Source organism: Lithobates pipiens, unplaced genomic scaffold, assembly GCF_037356315.1.
Source record: "Lithobates pipiens isolate NorthernLeopardFrog02 unplaced genomic scaffold, aLitPip1_a1.2 Scaffold_22, whole genome shotgun sequence".
NCBI lineage: Eukaryota > Metazoa > Chordata > Amphibia > Anura > Ranidae > Lithobates > Lithobates pipiens.
The window spans coordinates 346,737,302-346,757,921 of record NW_027507784.1 but is presented as its reverse complement, the minus strand read 5'-3'; the positions used below and the strand labels follow the sequence as shown (position 1 = coordinate 346,757,921).

General features: G+C 50.7%; 1 protein-coding gene across 5 annotated transcripts in view; it reads right to left on the bottom strand.

The window, feature by feature from the left end:
* The window catches only part of KALRN (kalirin RhoGEF kinase), a gene marked incomplete at its 5' end in the record, with an annotated part of 215,479 nt that overhangs the window by 5,540 nt on the left and 189,319 nt on the right, over positions 1 to 20,620 (bottom strand). For all 5 annotated transcript variants that reach the window (XM_077449731.1, XM_077449733.1, XM_077449734.1 and 2 more), the window contains 7 exon segments: positions 79 to 279; positions 7,584 to 7,662; positions 10,719 to 10,883; positions 12,474 to 12,605; positions 14,050 to 14,171; positions 14,267 to 14,432; positions 20,258 to 20,285. In XM_077449731.1, the coding sequence (XP_077305857.1) occupies positions 79 to 279; positions 7,584 to 7,662; positions 10,719 to 10,883; positions 12,474 to 12,605; positions 14,050 to 14,171; positions 14,267 to 14,432; positions 20,258 to 20,285 (893 nt within the window).

Genomic DNA, 20,620 nt, shown 5'->3' with positions numbered 1-20,620 from the left:
TCAACGTAAAACATAAAAAATAAAAGCATCAATCTAAAAGCGGAGTTCAGAGCTTTGCATTGCCCTCCCCCCACTCACAGGTCCAGGACGAGGATGTAGGCGCTGGGCGACTCGTAGGTGTCATGGAGGGTGAGGTACTGCGGGTGCTGGAGGTGCTGGAGCAGCGCCGCCTCGTGAGACGCCTGTTCGCGCTTTTTCAGCTTCTTGTTGACGAATTTCACGGCGACGTCCTTCCGCGTGTTCCTCTGCACGCACTTCTTCACCACCGAGAACCGACCCCTATGGGGGGGGGGGGGGGAGGAGAGGGGCAATTACAGGTGAAGAGATGGAGGAGATCATATAATATCACAGCAGAGGAGGTGCGAACCGATCACAATGCCGGCCATACACAGAGAGATTTGTGAAGGATTTAGGCCCCTTTCACAATTGTGCAACTTGTCCTGCGACTTCAAAGTTGCATGAGAAGTCATACCCCATGATTTTGAATGTTCAGAAGGTTCTCATCTAAGATTTTACAATACATGGCCCCGTCCATTGACCCCTCAATGCGGCAAAGTCGGCCTGAACCTTTATCAGAGAAACAGCCCCAAAGCATCACCTCCGTGTGTGACTGTAGGGATAGTGTTCTTAGGGTCATAGTCAGCATTTTTCTTCCTCCAAACACGGTGAGTCCCCCTCCTCAGGAAGACACATGTACAGGTCCCCCTCCTCAGGAAGACACATGTACAGGTCCCCCTCCTCGGGAAGACACATGTACAGGTCCTCCTCCTCAGGAAGACACATGTACAGGTCCTCCTCCTCAGGAAGACACATGTACAGGTCCCACTCCTCAAGAAGACACATGTACAGGTCCCCCTCCTCAGGAAGACACATGTACAGGTCCCCCTCCTCGGGAAGACACATGTACAGGTCCCCCTCCTCAGGAAGACACATGTACAGGTCCCCCTCCTCAGGAAGACACATGTACAGGTCCCCCTCCTCAGGAAGACACATGTACAGGTCCCCCTCCTCAGGAAGACACATGTACAGGTCCCCCTCCTCGGGAAGACACATGTACAGGTCCTCCTCCTCAGGAAGACACATGTACAGGTCCTCCTACTCAGGAAGACACATGTACAGGTCCCACTCCTCAAGAAGACACATGTACAGGTCCCCCTCCTCAGGAAGACACATGTACAGGTCCCCCTCCTCGGGAAGACACATGTACAGGTCCCCCTCCTCAGGAAGACACATGTACAGGTCCCCCTCCTCAGGAAGACACATGTACAGGTCCCCCTCCTCAGGAAGACACATGTACAGGTCTCCCTCCTCAGGAAGACACATGTACAGGTCCCCCTCCTCAGGAAGACACATGTACAGGTCCCACTCCTCAAGAAGACACATGTACAGGTCCCCCTCCTCAGGAAGACACATGTACAGGTCCCCCTCCTCAGGAAGACACATGTACAGGTCCCCCTCCTCGGGAAGACACATGTACAGGTCCCCCTCCTCAGGAAGACCCATGTAACAGGTCCATCTGAAGTTTGCCAATGAACATCTAAATAATTCAGAGAAGGACTGGGAGAAACTCAGATGAGACCAAAATTCTTCCCTTTGGCATTAACTCGACTCGCTGTGTTTGGAGGAAGAAAAATGTTGACTATGACCCCAAGAACACCATCCCTACAGTCACACATGGAGGGGAAACATGATGCTTTGGGGTCGTTTCTCTGATAAAGGTACAGGCCTACTTTGCCGCATTGAGATTTCTCCTCATGGGGTGAGGATGGTCATGAGAAAAGTGAGGGGTCCGCCCAGAACTACATGGGAGGAGCTTGTGAAGGATCTCAAGGCAGTTGGGACCCCAGTCACCAAACCAACCATTGGTAACACAATACACCGCCATGGATTGAAATCCTACAGCTCCTGCAAGGTCCCCCTAACCAGGAAGACACATGTACAGGTCCCCCTCCTCAGGAAGACACATGTACAGGTCCCCCTCCTCAGGAAGACACATGTACAGGTCCCCCTCCTCAGGAAGACACATGTACAGGTCCCCCTCCTCAGGAAGACACATGTACAGGTCCCCCTCCTCAGGAAGACACATGTACAGGTCCCCCTCCTCAGGAAGACACATGTACAGGTCCCCCTCCTCAGGAAGACACATGGACAGGTCCCCCTCCTCAGGAAGACACATGGACAGGTCCCCCTCCTCAGGAAGACACATGGACAGGTCCCCCTCCTCAGGAAGACACATGGACAGGTCCCCCTCCTCAGGAAGACACATGGACAGGTCCCCCTCCTCAGCAAGACACATGGACAGGTCCCCCTCCTCAGGAAGACACATGGACAGGTCCCCCTCCTCAGGAAGACACATGTACAGGTCCCCCTCCTCAGGAAGACACATGTACAGGTCCCCCTCCTCAGGAAGACACATGTACAGGTCCCCCTCCTCAGGAAGACACATGTACAGGTCCCACTCCTCAAGAAGACACATGTACAGGTCCCCCTCCTCAGGAAGACACATGTACAGGTCCCCCTCCTCAGGAAGACACATGTACAGGTCCCCCTCCTCAGGAAGACACATGTACAGGTCCCCCTCCTCGGGAAGACACATGTACAGGTCCCCCTCCTCAGGAAGACCCATGTAACAGGTCCATCTGAAGTTTGCCAATGAACATCTAAATAATTCAGAGAAGGACTGGGAGAAACTCAGATGAGACCAAAATTCTTCCCTTTGGCATTAACTCGACTCGCTGTGTTTGGAGGAAGAAAAATGTTGACTATGACCCCAAGAACACCATCCCTACAGTCACACATGGAGGGGGAAACATGATGCTTTGGGGTCGTTTCTCTGATAAAGGTACAGGCCTACTTTGCCGCATTGAGATTTCTCCTCATGGGGTGAGGATGGTCATGAGAAAAGTGAGGGGTCCGCCCAGAACTACATGGGAGGAGCTTGTGAAGGATCTCAAGGCAGTTGGGACCCCAGTCACCAAACCAACCATTGGTAACACAATACACCGCCATGGATTGAAATCCTACAGCTCCTGCAAGGTCCCCCTAACCAGGAAGACACATGTACAGGTCCCCCTCCTCAGGAAGACACATGTACAGGTCCCCCTCCTCAGGAAGACACATGTACAGGTCCCCCTCCTCAGGAAGACACATGTACAGGTCCCCCTCCTCAGGAAGACACATGTACAGGTCCCCCTCCTCAGGAAGACACATGTACAGGTCCCCCTCCTCAGGAAGACACATGTACAGGTCCCCCTCCTCAGGAAGACACATGGACAGGTCCCCCTCCTCAGCAAGACACATGGACAGGTCCCCCTCCTCAGGAAGACACATGGACAGGTCCCCCTCCTCAGGAAGACACATGGACAGGTCCCCCTCCTCAGGAAGACACATGGACAGGTCCCCCTCCTCAGGAAGACACATGTACAGGTCCCCCTCCTCAGGAAGACACATGTACAGGTCCCCCTCCTCAGGAAGACACATGTACAGGTCCCCCTCCTCTGGAAGACACATGTACAGGTCCCCCTCCTCAGGAAGACACGTGTACAGGTCCCTCTCCTCAGGAAGACACATGTACAGGTCCCCCTCCTCAGGAAGAGATATGTACAGGTCCCCCTCCTCAGGAAGACACATGTACAGGTCCCCCTCCTCAGGAAGACACATGTACAGGTCCCCCTCCTCAGGAAGACACATGTACAGGTCCCCCTCCTCAGGAAGACACATGTACAGGTCCCCCTCCTCAGGAAGACACATGTACAGGTCCCCCTCCTCAGGAAGACACATGTACAGGTCCCCCTCCTCAGGAAGACATATGTACAGGTCCCCCTCCTCTGGAAGACACATGTACAGGTCCCCCTCCTCAGGAAGACACATGTACAGGTCCCCCTCCTCAGGAAGACACATGGACAGGTCCCCCTCCTCAGGAAGACACATGTACAGGAACGTCTGAAGTTTGCCAATGAACATCTAAATGATTCAGAGAAGGATTGGGGGGAAAGTTCTGTGATCAGATGAGACCAAAATTGAGCTCTTTGGCATTAACTCGACTTGTCGTGTTTGGAGAAAGAAAAATGGTGACTATGACCCCAAGAACACCATCCCTACAGTCACACAGAGGGGGGAACATGATGCTTTGGGGCTGTTTCTCTGATAAAGGTACAGGCTGACTTTGCCGCATTGAGGGGCCAATGGACGGGACCATATATTGTAAGATCTTGGAGCAGAACCTTCTTCCCTCATCCAGAACACTGAAGATGGGTCATGGATGGGTCTTCCAGCATGACAATGACCCAAAACATACCGCCAAGGCAACAAAGGAATGGCTCAGGAAGAAGCACATTAAGATCATGGAGTGGCCTAACCAGTCTCCAGACCTTAATCCTATAGAAAATGTATGGAGGGAGCTGAAACTTCGAGTTGGCAGGAGACAGCCAAAGAAACCTTAAGGATTTAGAGAAGGTCTGTAAAGAAGAGAGGAGCAAAATCCCTCATGAGATGTGTGGAAACCTCATCACCACCTACAAGAAACGTCTGACCTCTGTGATCACCAACAAGGGTTTCTCCACCAAGTCGTGTTTTTCTGGTGGATCAAATACTTATTTTTCTCAACTGCAAGTCAATTTATAACATTTGTAATGTGTGTTTTTTCTGGATTTTTGGTTGATATTCTGTCTCTATCATATAAAATGCACCTCTGATAAAAATGATAGACCTTTAATTTCTTTGTAAGTGGGCAAACAACACAATCCGCAGGGGATCAAATATTTACTCCCCCCCCACACACTGTAAAACATTTGCTGAGCAGATGTGAGAGAGATCCACTCAATCAGGATGACAATTGCTGTACTTCCTCTATAATGTGTGGTTCCTATATCACCAATGTCACCTAGTGGCCACGGTACATTTTTTTTCCCCCCTCAATTGAGGCCTTTCTGATCATATGTCCCAACATGGTCTTCTATTGAAGAGACCCACGAAGCTCCTTCCTCAAAATTCTTTCGCTATATTCAGCCGCGGCGCTGGGTTTCCTTCCTTGGCCGCCATGACACTTTCCCATATCAAAAAAACTGCCTACTTGCCTGCACTCCCCTGGCACCATCTCTAGGATATATTCTTCCCTCAACTCTAGCAGAGCCTTGGCTTCTCTCCCCCCCCCCCCCCCCATGTGCTTAAGTGGGAGCGAGATCAATCCCCAAATTGACCCGGCAGATTGGAGCAAGGCCTTGTTTAGCATAGCAAAGTGTTCCCTCAATACGGCCACCCTGGAGGCAGCCTATAAGGTCCTCCTCCAATGGGATTGGTTCTTGGCCAACATTGCCAAGTCGGATCCATCCGATAGTGATAGATGCTTCCAAGGCTGTGGTCGGAGACTAAATCCATAATTTGGTGGTCCTGCCCCCCTCCTAGCGGGATTCTGGTCAAGGGACTTCAGACTCCCTTTTAAACCTTTTCCACGTACCTACCTGCAAGGATGCCAAACTAGCAATGCTCCGGGGCCTCTTTTCCTACCAGCAGAAATTGTCCACTTACCTATTCATCACTGCTAAGTGCACAATAGCGAGGGCCTGGGAAAAAACGTCCGTTTTGTCTGCAGTGGTGAAGAGGACCTTGAAGACCCTCATGATCCATGAAAAAAAATATGACAAGTATCCTCAACGATACTCAATGCTAAATTTCTCAAAGTGTGGACTCCGTGGTGGTCTTGTGCCCAGCCAGCCTAGGCCTCTCTAAATAATCCCCCTCAACCCCCAGCCTGGGGGAACTTCTCTTCCCTTCCTCCGCTCCTCCTTCTCCTACTAGCTTCCTTCTCTTCTCTGAGCTCCTTTCCGCCACTCTGTTCTTCCTTCCCACCTGCTTGTTCCTCAATTTAATTAGCAGTCCCCCCCCCCTTTTTTTTCCTGTTTTGTTTCATTTTCCCCACTTCGGGTGGACGATTCCGCTCCCTTTACCTACCTTAGCCCCTGAGTCCTAAGGCTCAGGCACTATGCACTGGCCTCCCCAACCCCCCCGCGCGACCCCACCTGGGTCGGTGGGTCATTGTTCGTTAATAGTTTATACTCTATGACACATCTTTTTCTGTGTTTTCATAAAAATCCTGCATTGTGTTTAATGTTCATATCCCCTGCGTGGGAATTTTGTATCTGTTCTCCCTTTAAATTCCAATAAAAATCAATGTATCGAAAAAAAAAAAAAAACATATTATGGCCACCAGGTGGCACTAATGAGTAAAGAACTACACATATTAGAGAAAATACAGCAATTTTTATCCCAACTGTACAGATGTGCATTTGAGTGCCTTTGTGGATGAACCCCCCCACTAGGGATGCCACCTTTTCTTCAAGTCAAACCCGAAGACTTTAGCGGCGCACAGCAATTTTTTTTATAGTATAAACTATATATATATATTTTGCTATTTAATAACATTTCTAATCATATGAAGTTAAGAACAAGAGTCCCCCTTTACATCAGAGTCCACAGAGTTCCCCTTTACATGAGAGTCCACAGAGTCCCCCTTTACATCAGAGTCCACAGAGTCCCCCTTTTACATCTGAACTCGCAGAGTTCCCTTTCACTGTAAGGGGGGACTCTGCAGACTCTGATGTAAGGGAGAACTCTAACATAAGGGATGCTCTAGGAACCCTGATTTAAGGGGGGACCCTGAGAACTCTGATGTACGGAGAAGACTCTGATGTAAAAGGGGAAACACTGTGGCCTCTGGTGTAAAGGGGAAATCTGATGTAAGGGGTGCTCTGAGAACCCTGATTTGCCTTAGTGTACTTAGTCAGAGGCAGGAGAGAGAAGGGGGGAGACTTCAGTCACAGACAGGGATGGATGGTGAGCTCACTCACCACCTCTCATCCAGATGTATCTGAGGCTGCTGGACTTCAAATTTCCGGCCCGCCTTACTTTCCTATTCTGGGGCTCAGCACCAGGGATTGGAGTGTGGGCAGACACAGAGGGGTAGGGGCGGGGGGGGGGGGGGGCGCAGAGAGCGCCCTCTTTCCTCTCCTGTGTGTGTGTTTGGGGGGATTGTTAGTGTTGGCTTTGGGCAGTGTTAAAGAGTGTAACAGACACTCTCAGCTTAGACAACTGTATGCAGCAACCCTGCTGCGAGGCCATAGTCCAGTTTAAATAATGTGTCCGGGTTTCAGGCAGTCTGAAACCCGAACACATGATTCCAAACCTGAACTGTCCGGGTGAATCCTGGACAGGTGGCAACCCTAACCCCCACCCACTCCTCTGCCAGAAACCATAGTCAGGTGATCTGACTTTTCTCTACTGCGGCTGCACATCCTGGTCACCTCCTCATCCTCACCCTGTGATTGGACAGCAAAGGAACAAAAGATGAGTCCTCACTCTGCTCTATGCTCCTGCTTGCACATTCCTTGTCTGCACATGTGCACAGCACACGTCTGATTGGCTGCTAAAGAAGCTCCTCCCTTTCCCAGTCTGTGGGCTGCATGCAGAATACATTACATACAGAATACATTGTTTGGTCTGCCCGGAGTTCTGCTTTATGGTAAAGACATAAAAATTGAGCATGGTGGGATCGTCCTTTGTATAGAAGGAAGCGCGGTGTGACGTACCGTCCGATCTCCTGCAGCTCCACGTACATCTGGTCGAAGTTCTCCTTCCAGCATACAGTGGAGCCATCAGTATTGGCATCTGTAGAGGAAGAAGAAGAGAGGTTATGTGGAGGACGGAACGGAACCCTCCTTACGCGGTGCTCCAATCACACCAGCCACTAGATGTCTCCCTCCATTCATTTTCGTACAAAGTTATGCAAATATCAAAATTACTCAGTATGTGGGCGCCAGTCTGGAGGAGTGGGCATTCCTAGAAGCAGATCACCCTGGATAAAGCTCACATGCAGAGGCGTAACTATAGGGGTCGCAGAGGTCGCAATTGCAACCTGGTCTTATGGTTCAGGGGGCCCGTGCAGCCCCCCGTTACAGTTTTCTACACCTGGATGAGAGGGGCAACAGGAGCGACTGCATATAACGGAACCGATGCCCTGCATTATGCTCCTGCAGCCGCTGAATGCCTGCGGGAGGGAGAGGAGAAGCAGGCATTCAGCAGCTGCAGGAGCAAAATGCAGGGCATCAGTTCTGCAAAATATTATGCCGCCCCCACCGTCCCTCCTATCCAGCCTTGTGCTAAGTGTTTCTGGCAGTCGTCAGATGCCAGGGCTGCCGGCTCCACCCCTGGCTACAGCTCATGCTGCTTGCCTCCAGGCTTCTCTCCGGGTAAGGCAAGTCCAGAATATTGTGTGTCCTACTGTAACAATGATCCTTCTTATCACACTGCCCCCCCTCTCATCACACTGCCCCACCTCTCATCACACTGCCCCACCTCTCATCGCACTGCCCCACCTCTCATCGCACTGCCCCCCTCTCATCGCACTGCCCCCCCTCTCATCGCACTGCCCCACCTCTCATCGCACTGCCCCCCCTCTCATCGCACTGCCCCCCCTCTCATCGCACTGCCCCCCCTCTCATCGCACTGCCCCCCCTCTCATCGCACTGCCCCCCCTCTCATCGCACTGCCCCCCCTCTCATCGCACTGCCCCCCCTCTCATCGCACTGCCCCCCCTCTCATCGCACTGCCCCCCCTCTCATCGCACTGCCCCCCCTCTCATCGCACTGCCCCCCCTCTCATCGCACTGCCCCCCCTCTCATCACACTGCCCCCCCTCTCATCACACTGCCCCCCCTCTCATCACACTGCCCCCCTCTCATCACACTGCCCCCCCTCTCACACTTACCAGGTTCTCTTCTGTCACACTGCCCCCCCCCTCTTGTTACAATATCGCCCCCTTCACCCTGCCCCCCTCTTGCCACACTGCCCGCTCTTGTTACAATATCACCCCCTTCACACTGCCCTCCTCTTGCCACACTTCCTCCCTTCTATCACACTGCCCCATCTTGTTACAATATCACCTCCTTCACACTGCCCCCCTCTTGCCACACTGCCCCCTCTTGTTACAATATCACCTCCTTCACACTGCCCCCCTTCTATCACACTGCCCCCCTCTTCTTACAATATTGACTGTTTCACACTGCCCCCCTCTTGTTACAATATTGCCCCCTTCCCACTGCCCTCTTCTTGCCACACTGCCCCCCTTCTATCACACTGCTCCCTCTTGTTACAATATCCCCTCCTTCACACTGCCCCCCTCTTGCCTTACTGCCCCCCTTCTATCACACTGCCCCCTCTTGTTACAATATCACCCCTTTCACACTGCCCCCCTCTTCTTACAATATCGACCCCTTCACACTGCCCCCCTCTTGCCACACTGCCCCCTTCCATTACACTGCCCCGCCTCATACTGCCACTACTTGGCACACTATCCCCCTCCTTTCACATTGCCCCCTCTTATCATACTCCCATCTCCTGTCACACTTTCCAGGTACCCTTCTCCTGTCACACTGCCCCCCGCCCCCCAAATGTCACACTGCCTCCCCCTGCCACACTCTCCCCATCATACTGCCCCCTGTCACACCTCTCCCCTCTTGTCACAGTACCCCCTCTACTGCTTCCCCCCGTTACACTGGCCCTGTCACACTTCCCCTCTGCTTTTACAGTGCCCTAGACTCCAGACCCTTCCTTTTGCCTTTTCCCCATTCATAGCTGAGAGATGATTGTCACTGTTAGTTATTTGTAAAAAAAATAGAATAGCGGCCATATTTTTTACAAATAACTAACACCATAGGGGTGAACGGACTGATTAGTCTGCCTGCTTGGTTCCCCCTCTGTCTTCCCTCTTTACCCAGCGGGAACCTGTTTCGCTATATTTTTGGAGGGGATCACTGCACTCAAAGCTCAGGGGATACCGAGAGTATCTATCACCATTTACCTCCTGGCTACCCACATATTAAGAACACCTACCAAAACCGTATGTTCGAAGCCCTATGGGCTTAACATAATGTTGAAGTGATCCCACCAACTTTAAACCCATATTTGCATTTATTGTCCAACTTCTACTCCCCTTCCCTCTTTTTCTTCTTTGGAAAAATGGGTGTTTGAAAACGTTGTCAACTCTTCTGCCCCCCCTCGGTGACGTTGGTTCCCTACCTGGGACACATTTTATGAAGGAATAACACTGTTATCAGCTCCTGAAGAAGCGTCATCTAAATAGACGCGAAACATGTGGAGCACCAGAATATATGTAATTGTCGACTGTATGGTTGATATCCTTGATTCTATATTTATATAAATATGTATTTTGTTTTTTCCTCTTTGGAAATTTTGAGTGGACTTTACTACCTTTGATAGGATATCAATTAGGTCTCAAATGTGTAGTTATTAGGAGGAAATAATTCTTTTGTGTTTGTAAAAACAATTTTTATTTTATTGTTTATATTTTTGTTTTAATTATAAATAGAGATAATTCCCCTTGAATATATTGGTTGTGTTTACAACTTTCTTTTATGCCTAAAAAGTCCAACTGAACCCACAATTTTTCTTTTGAGGTCTTTTATGTGAAGGTTCTTTCATTCATATTTTTTATTTTTTTCCACAATCCCCCATTCCCTGTTAATGTCTATATTTATAAAGTGATAACCAGGACGTGGCATTCTGTTTAATTTTTCTAGTGTATCCACAGACACCACCCTGTGACAGATACACATTTTTTCATTTAAATATTGATGCTGCAGTCCTGATATCTAATGCTGAGCACACTGGTAATAGAGGAATACAGGAGACAGAGTCCCAGCTTACCGTTCTCAGGCAGCCGAAGGGGTTCCGATGGCTCGCTGGGCAGGCTGATGCCCCAGGGGTTGCTGGCGCTGACTCTGAACTGGTAAGTACCTCCAGGCCTCAGGTCCTCCAGTACAAGGTAAGTATCCAGCGTACAGGCCACTGACTGCTGCCAGACCTGGGAGCCTGCGGGGGAGACAGTGCATGTTACAACAAAACAAGGGAGAGCTTAACATTTTTTACTGTAAAGCAGGGCTATCCAAACTAAGGCCCGGGGGCCACATCCAGTGCAAGGTTTTATCCGGCCCTAAGCTAGGGTCAGTGGCTTATCCTCCAAGTGCGCAACACGGAGGATTGCGGTCAGCAGAGGCCGCTTGTGGTTTCTGCTTCAATTCCATCAAATCCACAACCCCGGCAGTCTGACATCATGCCCATCAGTGGTTGCTAGGACCACCAGCATCCTATCAACCAAGACTTGCTACTACAGCCACACTTACAGCTTACACAGGGGACTCTGATGGGGACCCTGATACAAGGGTGGAGTCTGACGGGGAGCCTGATGCAAAGAAGGACCGCTAACAGAGACCCTAACGTAAAGGGGGGCTCTGATGGGAACCCTGATGCTAGAAGGAAGTCTGATGCAAGGGGGATTCTGCTGCACGGGTGGACTGTGATAGGGACCCTGATGCAAGGGGGGGTCTTATGGGGTCCCTAATGCAAGGGTGAGTCTGATGGGGAGCCTGATTTAAGGGAAGAGTCTTCTGCAAGGAGGGACTCTGCTAGGGACCCTAATGCAAGTGGGTAGTCTCCCAGGGACCCTGATCCAAAGAGGAACCCTGACAGAGACCCCGATGCAAGGGGGGGTGGCGTTGATTGGGACCCTGATGGAAAAGGGGGGAAATCTGATGGGGGCCCGATGCAAGGGGGGGGGCTTTGATGGGGATCCTGATGCAAAGGGGAGGAATCTGACGGAGACCCTGATGCAAAGGGGGGGGGGGAAGCTGACTGGGACCCTTATGCAAAGGGGGGGAAGCTGACTGGGACCCTGATGCAAAGGGGGGGGAAGCTGACTGGGACCCTGATGCAAAGGGGGGGGAAGCTGACTGGGACCCTGATGCAAAGGGGGGGGAAGCTGACTGGGACCCTGATGCAAAGGGGGGGAAGCTGACTGGGACCCTGATGCAAAGGGGGGGGACTCTGATATAAGCCTGATGCAAGGGGGATCTGATGGGGATCCTGATGCAAAGGGGGGGGGACGCTGACGGGGACCCTGATGCAAAGGGGGGGGAACTCTAATAGAAGCCTGATGTGATGCAAAGGGGGGGAAGCTGACTGGGACCCTGATGCAAAGGGGGGGGGGGACTCCGATAGAAGCCTGATGCAAGGGGGGATCTGATGGGGATCCTGATGCAAGGGGGGAACTCTGATGGTAACCTGATGCAAGGGGGGGTCTAATGGGTAGCGTCTGATGGGGAGCCTGTTGCGAACCCTGATACAAATGGGGCCCTCTGACAGGGACCCTGATGTAAGGGGGGGGGGGGGCGGCTCTAATGGGGATATTTTTCTGCTTCCAAATATTTATAAAATACAGTATATCATGTGGCCCTCATACTGAGAGGAATGGAGAGCTCGGCTTATACAAAATTGTGTGTAACTGATGTCTCAGTCCTTAAAAAACATGTTTGTAAAGTTTTTTATATTCCATATTAATTTCCAGGAACCGTCATCCGCAGTCTGGGCCCATCCCAGGAGCGCTGGCAGGTATGGAGTCCGTACCTTCATCCTTGTACTCCACGGTGTATCCGGAGATGGTGCAGTTCCCTGTACTTGATGGAGGGAGCCAGCGGAGGATGACGGAGGAGCTGCTTCTCTCCTGGGCTACAGGCTGGCTGGGGGCCCCGGGGACACCTGGAGGGGACACAAGAGGTGATCACACAGATTCTACCTCTGGATATGACATTAAATATGAAAATGAGAACTTTAATATTGTGAGCTGGCGATGGATGGCGGAGTTTCCAAATGAGTTAAAATGGGTTTAAAGAGCATCTCCATCTATGTATGACTTAGGAAGATGAGATCTGTAACCATAGAACGATTCCTCGGCAATTCCTTGGAGCGGCAACCTCAACCCAACCTCAAGTAACCCCAACAGGCCACAGTTTGGGAAATTTTCTCAGATAAAATAGTGGTCACAACAGGCAGCACTTGACTTATGGGCCCATGTGGTGGCCATTGGATATCTCCACCAGGTACCATCCCTGGATCTTCTGTGCTGTGTTGCCCCCTTGCCCATCGTGTCATCAGGCACCATTCCAGGATTATCTGCACTGTATTGCTCCCTTGCCCCTGGTGCACTCAGGCACCATGCCTGGATCACCTTTGCTGTGTTGCCTCCTTGCCCCCAATGCCCCAGGCACCATGCCTGGATCATCTTCGCTATGTTGCTCCCTTGCCCCTGGTGTGCTCAGGTACCATGCTCAGGCACCATGCCTGGATTATCTGTGCTGCGATTCCCCCCTTCCCTATGCCCCCAGGTACCATGCCTGGATCTATGCTTTGTTGCCCCCTTGCCCTCAGGTACCATGCCTGGATCATCTGCACTGTGTTGCTCCTGGTGTCCTCACGCACCATGCCTGGATTATCTGTGCTGTGTTGCCCCCTTGCCCTGATGCCCCAAGGTACCATGCCTGGATCATCTGCACTGTATTCCCCCTTTCCCCTGATGCCCCCATGTACCATGCCTGTATCATCTGTGCTGTGTTGCCCCCTAGCTCCTGATGCACTCGGGTACCATCCCTGGATCATCTCTGCTGTGTTGTCCCCTTGCCCATGGTGCCCTCAGGCACCATGACTGGATCATCTGCACTGTATTGCTCCCTTGCCCTGGTGCACTCAGATACCATGCATGGATCACCTGTGCTGTCCCCTTACCCCTGGTGCCATCAGATCCCATGCCTGGATTATCTGCCCTTTGTTGCCCCTGAGGCCCCCAGGTACCATGCCTGGAGCATCTGTGCTGTGTTGCCCCCCCTTGCCCCTGGTGCTCAGGTATCATCTGTACTGTGTTGCTCCTGATGCCCCCAGGTATCATGCCTGGATCATCTGCAATGTGTTGCCCTCTTGCCACTGATGCCCCAAGGTACCATGCCTGGATCATCTGCAGTGTTGCCCCCTTGCCCCTGGTGCCCCCAGGCACCCTGTCTGGATCATCTGTGCTGTCCCCTTGTCCCTGGTGCTGCAAGATACCATGCCTGGATTATCTGCACTGTGTTGCCCCTGATGCCCCCAGGTACCATGCTTGCATCATCTCTGCTATGTTGCCCCCTCCCTTGCCCCTGGTACTCCCGGGTACCTTGTACTTTGATGGTGGCGGAGGTGGAGGTGCAACCCAGCTCATTGGTCGCCACACAGGTGTAGATCCCGCTGTCCTGGGGCATCAGGTTATAGATCTTTAAACGAATGTCCCCGGATTCGCTGTAGGGAGAGAGAAGGACGAGCGTTATGAGGTCAGAGGTGCCCGCTGCCAACCACACACACCGGACACAATGTCCCCGTAGATCCGGACTCACCTGGCTGTCATGGTGAAAGTGCTGCTGTCACCATCCAGAATATTCTGATCCGGGCCCTTCCACGTGATTGTCGGTTTGGGTCGGCCGCAGACCTTGCAGTGGAGGGTCACCGTGTCGCCAACAACACATATGATGTCTACCAGAGTCAGGAGGAACTCCGGAGCCACTGCAAAAACCACAAACATCAATCAGAACTTCGGGGGTCTACAGGAAGGCGAAGCACAATGTGTGAGGAGGAGCAGAGACTCCAACAGGTGGTCACAGTTCCCAACCACTTATATTTCTTGGCTTCCCAGGAAAAGGGGGAGCTGATGGTTGGATCCAGGGGCGTCCTCAACATTGATTGGACCCTGGGCAAACGTTTTCTTGGGCCCTCCCCTAAAATCAGTTTACTGTATCAGATCAGGCAGCGATTGTGATTAGTTGCCAGAGGTTACAGTGTATCATTACCGCTTCCTGACTGGCAGCTAGAGGTTACAGATAACACATTACGGCTCATTGATTAGTTGCTAGAGGTTACAGCACATGATTTCTGCTTGTTGATTGGTTGCTAGAGATTACTGTACAGTAATACTACTCACGGATTGGTTGCTAGAGATTACTGTACAGTAATACTACTCACTGATTGGTTGCTAGAGAATACTGTACAGTAATACTACTCACTGATTGGTTGCTAGAGATTACTGTACAGTAATACTACTCACGGACTGGTTGCTAGAGATTACTGTACAGTAATACTACTCACGGATTGGTTGCTAGAGATTACTGTACAGCAATACTACTCACGGATTGGTTGCTAGAGATTACTGTACACTAATACTACTCACGGATTGGTTGCTAGAGATTACTGTACACTAATACTACTCACGGATTGGTTGCTAGAGATTACTGTACACTAATACTACTCACGGATTGGTTGCTAGAGATTACTGTACAGTAATACTACTCACTGATTGCTAGAGATTACTGTACAGTAATACTACTCACTGATTGGTTGCTAGAGATTACTGTACACTAATACTACTCACGGATTGGTTGCTAGAGATTACTGTACACTAATACTACTCACGGATTGGTTGCTAGAGATTACTGTACAGTAATACTACTCACTGATTGTTTGCTAGAGATTACTGTACAGTAATACTACTCACGGATTGGTTGCTAGAAAGATTACTGTACAGTAATACTACTCACTGATTGGTTGCTAGAGATTACTGTACAGTAATACTACCCACGGATTGGTTGCAAGAGATTACTGTACAGTAATACTACCCACGGATTGGTTGCTAGAGATTACTGTACAGTAATACTACCCACGGATTGGTTGCTAGAGATTACTGTACAGTAATACTACTCACTGATTGGTTGCTAGAGATTACTGTACAGTAATACTACCCACGGATTGGTTGCTAGAGATTACTGTACAGTAATACTACCCACGGATTGGTTGCTAGAGATTACTGTACAGTAATACTACCCACGGATTGGTTGCTAGAGATTACTGTACAGTAATACTACTCACGGATTGGTTGCTGGAGATTACTGTACAGTAATACTACTCACGGATTGGTTGCTAGAGATTACTGTACAGTAATGCTACTCACGGATTGGTTGCTAGAGGTTACAGCACATCATCGCCTCACTGCGGGGGGCACGATATAGATATGAATGGCGCCTTTATTTACATACCTATGCTGCCTGATGCATCTATTTACATATGAATGTTGGTCATTTACATGTAAACACAGGGTCTGCAGGTGAGTCCCCTGTACACAACAATAAGGCAGAGCTGGGCAGCATTAGTACCATCACTTCACACTGAGATATCAGGACACAGCACAGGATTAAAACTTCAAGGGACGAGGGAATTTAAACTGGGATAGTTGGCAAGTATGAGGCAGGTGCTTTGGCCCCCACAACAATGACAGCTGCCCCTTTTGCCCTGCCTTTAAGACGGCCCTGGTTGTATCCTAGGACAGATCTCTTGGTTTAGGGTGAAATTCGGTAAAACCCGGTGCAGTCCCTATTGGACAGGTAGCTTAGAAGAGGAGGTGTAGATCGCTCTCGATTAACTCGATCGGTCACTGCTGTAGGTTATGTAGGGTATGGGCAGATGGAAAAAAAGGTGGTGGCGGTGAGCCCCGTTCGGGCCTGGGCTGCTACCTCGGCCTTAGGGTGGACTCCATGTGTGGTTGGAAACAAGTGAAAGTAAAGGAGCCCCCGGTATCCAGTAAAGGTAGGTATAAAAAGGTATTTAATTTGAAATGAGGCCAACTCATTTCAGGGGGAACTAAGGACTCCCCCTTCATCAGGACTGCTAATACAAGTGGTTATGGAACGATCCTGTTGGCGGGTGTCTTTAGCACATGGGTTGAACCGCTAGATAAGCAAAACGCTGGCTGTGTGTAAAACGCTTTGGATTGGAATACATAAGAATCGGAGTGCGCCACACCCAGGATTAGAGTCCAAATATCAGGTTTTACTCCACTAAAAACAGTCCAATATGTTCCACACATGTAGCAACGCGTTTCAGGCGTCAGGAGATGCCCCCTTTATCAGCACTGGGTTTTCCTTTTTTTTTTTTTTCCCCGGGGGAATAATTTTAAATATGAATTCCAGGTAATTTTTTACAAAGTTACATTTGCCCAGCTTGGTCCAATGTAAGTATGAATGGACCATACCTGGAAGATCGCTGTAGAAGCCGGAACCACTACAACGATCTCCGCTTGTGTCCGGGTCCTGCCCTGAGCGACTTCCCTGCTGCTTCCTGAACACAGGAGGTCACTCACTCAGCATGGGCTCCATTCAGGGAACACTTTGCATTTCCCAATGAATGCAAATCATTCTCTGACTGAAGGAGGTGGAGAGCTGGGGAGGGGATCGAACAATCTCCACCTCGTCCAAAAATAAAATAAAAAATAAAGAGATTTTATATATATATATATATATATATGAGAGAGAGAGCATGCAATATTTACACACTCACCGGCCACTTTATTAGGTACACCTGTTCAGTTGCTTGGTCACACAAATTGCTAAATCAGCCAATCACATGGCAACAACTCAATACATTTAGGCATCTAGACGTGGTGAAGACGACTTGCTGAAAATTCAATCAGAATGGGAAATAAAGGGGATCTGGGTGACTTTGAACGTGGCATGGTTGTTGGTGGCAGACGGGCCGGTCTGTGTATTTCTGGGATTTTCACACACAACCATCTCTCGGGATTACAGAGAATGGTGGGAAAAAGAGAAAATATCCAGTGAGCGGCAGTTGTGTGGAAGAAAATGCCTTGTTGAGGTCAGAGGAGAATGGGCAGACTGGTTCCAGATAATAGAAAGACAACAGTAACTCCAATAACTCTCGTTACACCCGAGGCATGCAGAATACCAACTCTGACCGCACAACACATCCAACCTTGAAGCAGATGGGCTACAGCAGGAGAAGTCCACAACGGGTGCCACTCCTGTCAGCTAAGAACAGGAAACTGAGGCTACAATTGGCACAGGATCACCGGTTCAGGCTGGTGGTGGGGGTGTAATTGTGTGGGGGATGGGGCATCACCGGTTCAGGCTGGTGGTGGGGGTGTAATGGTGTGGGGGATGGGATATCACCGGTTCAGGCTGGTGGTGGGGGTGTAATGGTGTGGGGGATGGGGTATCACCAGTTCAGGCTGGTGGTGGGGGTGTAATGGTGTGGGGGGTGGGGAATCACCGGTTCAGGCTGGTGGTGGGGGTGTAATGGTGTGGGGGATGGGGTATCACCGGTTCAGGCTGGTGGTGGGGGTGTAATGGTGTGGGGGATGGGGTATCACCGGTTCAGGCTGGTGGTGGGGGTGTAATGGTGGGGGGGATGGGATATCACCGGTTCAGGCTGGTGGTGGGGGGTGTAATGGTGTGGGGGATGGGGTATCACCAGTTCAGGCTGGTGGTGGGGGTCTAATGGTGTGGGGGATGGGGTATCACCGGTTCAGGCTGGTGGTGGGGCTGTAATGGTGTGGGGGATGGGGTATCACCGGTTCAGGCTGGTGGTGGGGGTGTAATGGTGTGGGGGATGGGATATCACCGGTTCAGGCTGGTGGTGGGGGTGTAATGGTGTGGGGGATGGGATATCACCGGTTCAGGCTGGTGGTGGGGGTGTAATGGTGTGGGGGATGGGGTATCACCGGTTCAGGCTAGTGGTGGGGGTGTAATGGTGTGGGGGATGGGGTATCACCAGTTCAGGCTGGTGGTGGGGGTGTAATGGTGTGGGGTATGGGATATCACCGGTTCAGGCTGGTGGTGGGGCTGTAATGGTGTGGGGGATGGGGTATCACCGGTTCAGGCTGGTGGTGGGGGTGTAATGGTGTGGGGGATGGGATATCACCGGTTCAGGCTGGTGGTGGGGGTGTAATGGTGTGGGGGATGGGGTATCACCGGTTCAGGCTGGTGGTGGGGCTGTAATGGTGTGGGGGATGGGGTATCACCGGTTCAGGCTGGTGGTGGGGGTGTAATGGTGTGGGGGATGGGATATCACCGGTTCAGGCTGGTGGTGGGGGTGTAATGGTGTGGGGGATGGGATATCACCGGTTCAGGCTGGTGGTGGGGGTGTAATGGTGTGGGGGATGGGGTATCACCGGTTCAGGCTAGTGGTGGGGGTGTAATGGTGTGGGGGATGGGGTATCACCAGTTCAGGCTGGTGGTGGGGGTGTAATGGTGTGGGGTATGGGATATCACCGGTTCAGGCTGGTGGTGGGGGTGTAATGGTGTGGGGGATGGGATATCACCGGTTCAGGCTGGTGGTGGGGGTGTAATGGTGTGGGGGATGGGGGATGGGGTATCACCGGTTCAGGCTGGTGGTGGGGGTGTAATGGTGTGGGGGATGGGATATCACCGGTTCAGGCTGGTGGTGGTGGTGTGGGGCATGGGGTATCACCGGTTCAGGCTGGTAGTGGGGGTGTAATGGTGTGGGGGATGGGGTACCACCGGTTCAGGCTGGTGGTGGGGGTGTAATGGTGTGGGGGATGGGGTACCACCGGTTCAGGCTGGTGGTGAGGGGTGTAATGGTGCGGGGGATGAGATATCACCGGTTCAGGCTGGTGGTGGGGGGTGTAATGGTGTGGGGGATGGGGTATCACCGGTTCAGGCTGGTGGTGGGGGGTGTAATGGTGTGGGGGATGGGGTATCACCGGTTCAGGCTGGTGGTGGGGGTGTAATGGTGTGGGGGGGGGTGGGGTACCTGAGTATTGTTGCTGACCATGTCCATCCCTTTATGACTAGTGTCCCCATCTTCTGGCTCCTCCCAGCAGGATAATGCACCATGTCACAAAGCTCCAATCATCTCACCACTGGACAATGAGATCCCTGTACTCCAATGGCCTCCACACTCACCACATCTCATCCAATAGAGAACCTTTGGGATGTGGTGGAATGGGAGATTGGCATCATGGATGTGCAGCCGACAAATCTGCAGCAACTGTGTGATGTTATCAGGTCACTATGGAGCAAAATCTCTGAGGAACGTTTCAAACACCTTGTTGTATCTATGCCACCAAGAATGAAGGCAAAAGGGGGTCCAACCTGCTACTAGCAAGGGGGACCTAATAAAGTGGCCATATATGCACATCGATTGATTTTATATATAGAGAGAGAGAAGAGAGAGTTGGAGAAGAGCGAGAGAGAGAAGAGCGAGCGAGTGGAGAGCAAGCAAGAGAAGAGAGGGAGAGAGGAAAAGAGAGGAGAGAGGGTGAGAGGAGAGAGAGAGGAGAGAGGTGATTTATCTTTATCCACCAAAATAAAAACATTAAAAAACAGCCCCGGCTGTCACTGAGGACAGAAGGCAAAAAAAAAAATATATATATAAATCCCCAAAATGACCTCCTTGGGGTGACTTTTTATTTGTTATAAAACGGAAGACCTTTTTTTTGAACATACATTTCATTTATAAAATAATACATTTATGAAACTACAAAAAAAAAAAAAAAAAAAAAAAAAAAAAAAACAAGCTCTCACCTTCCTGGATGAAATTGGGATTGATGATCTAAAAATTCAACCAGAAGAAAAGTCAGAAAAAAATACAGAATTTTTTTTTTTTTTTTTTTGATCATGTCATCATCAATTGGAATTGGAGAAGATGCATTGCAGCGCCATCTAGTGTACATATAAGAGACAGCATGCGCTTCATACTAGGTGTACAAATAAACCTGCAGGATATCTTCATAGATCATCATATTATACAACACAAGATACATAATATCATATCGCCACAAATAACAAAGTATCAGTAAATGCCGATACTCAGCCCTTACAGTGTGACCCTGCGGTGTCACAGATATCACTGGTGGTTGCTGTACAGAAGGTGCACTGAAGCGGCTC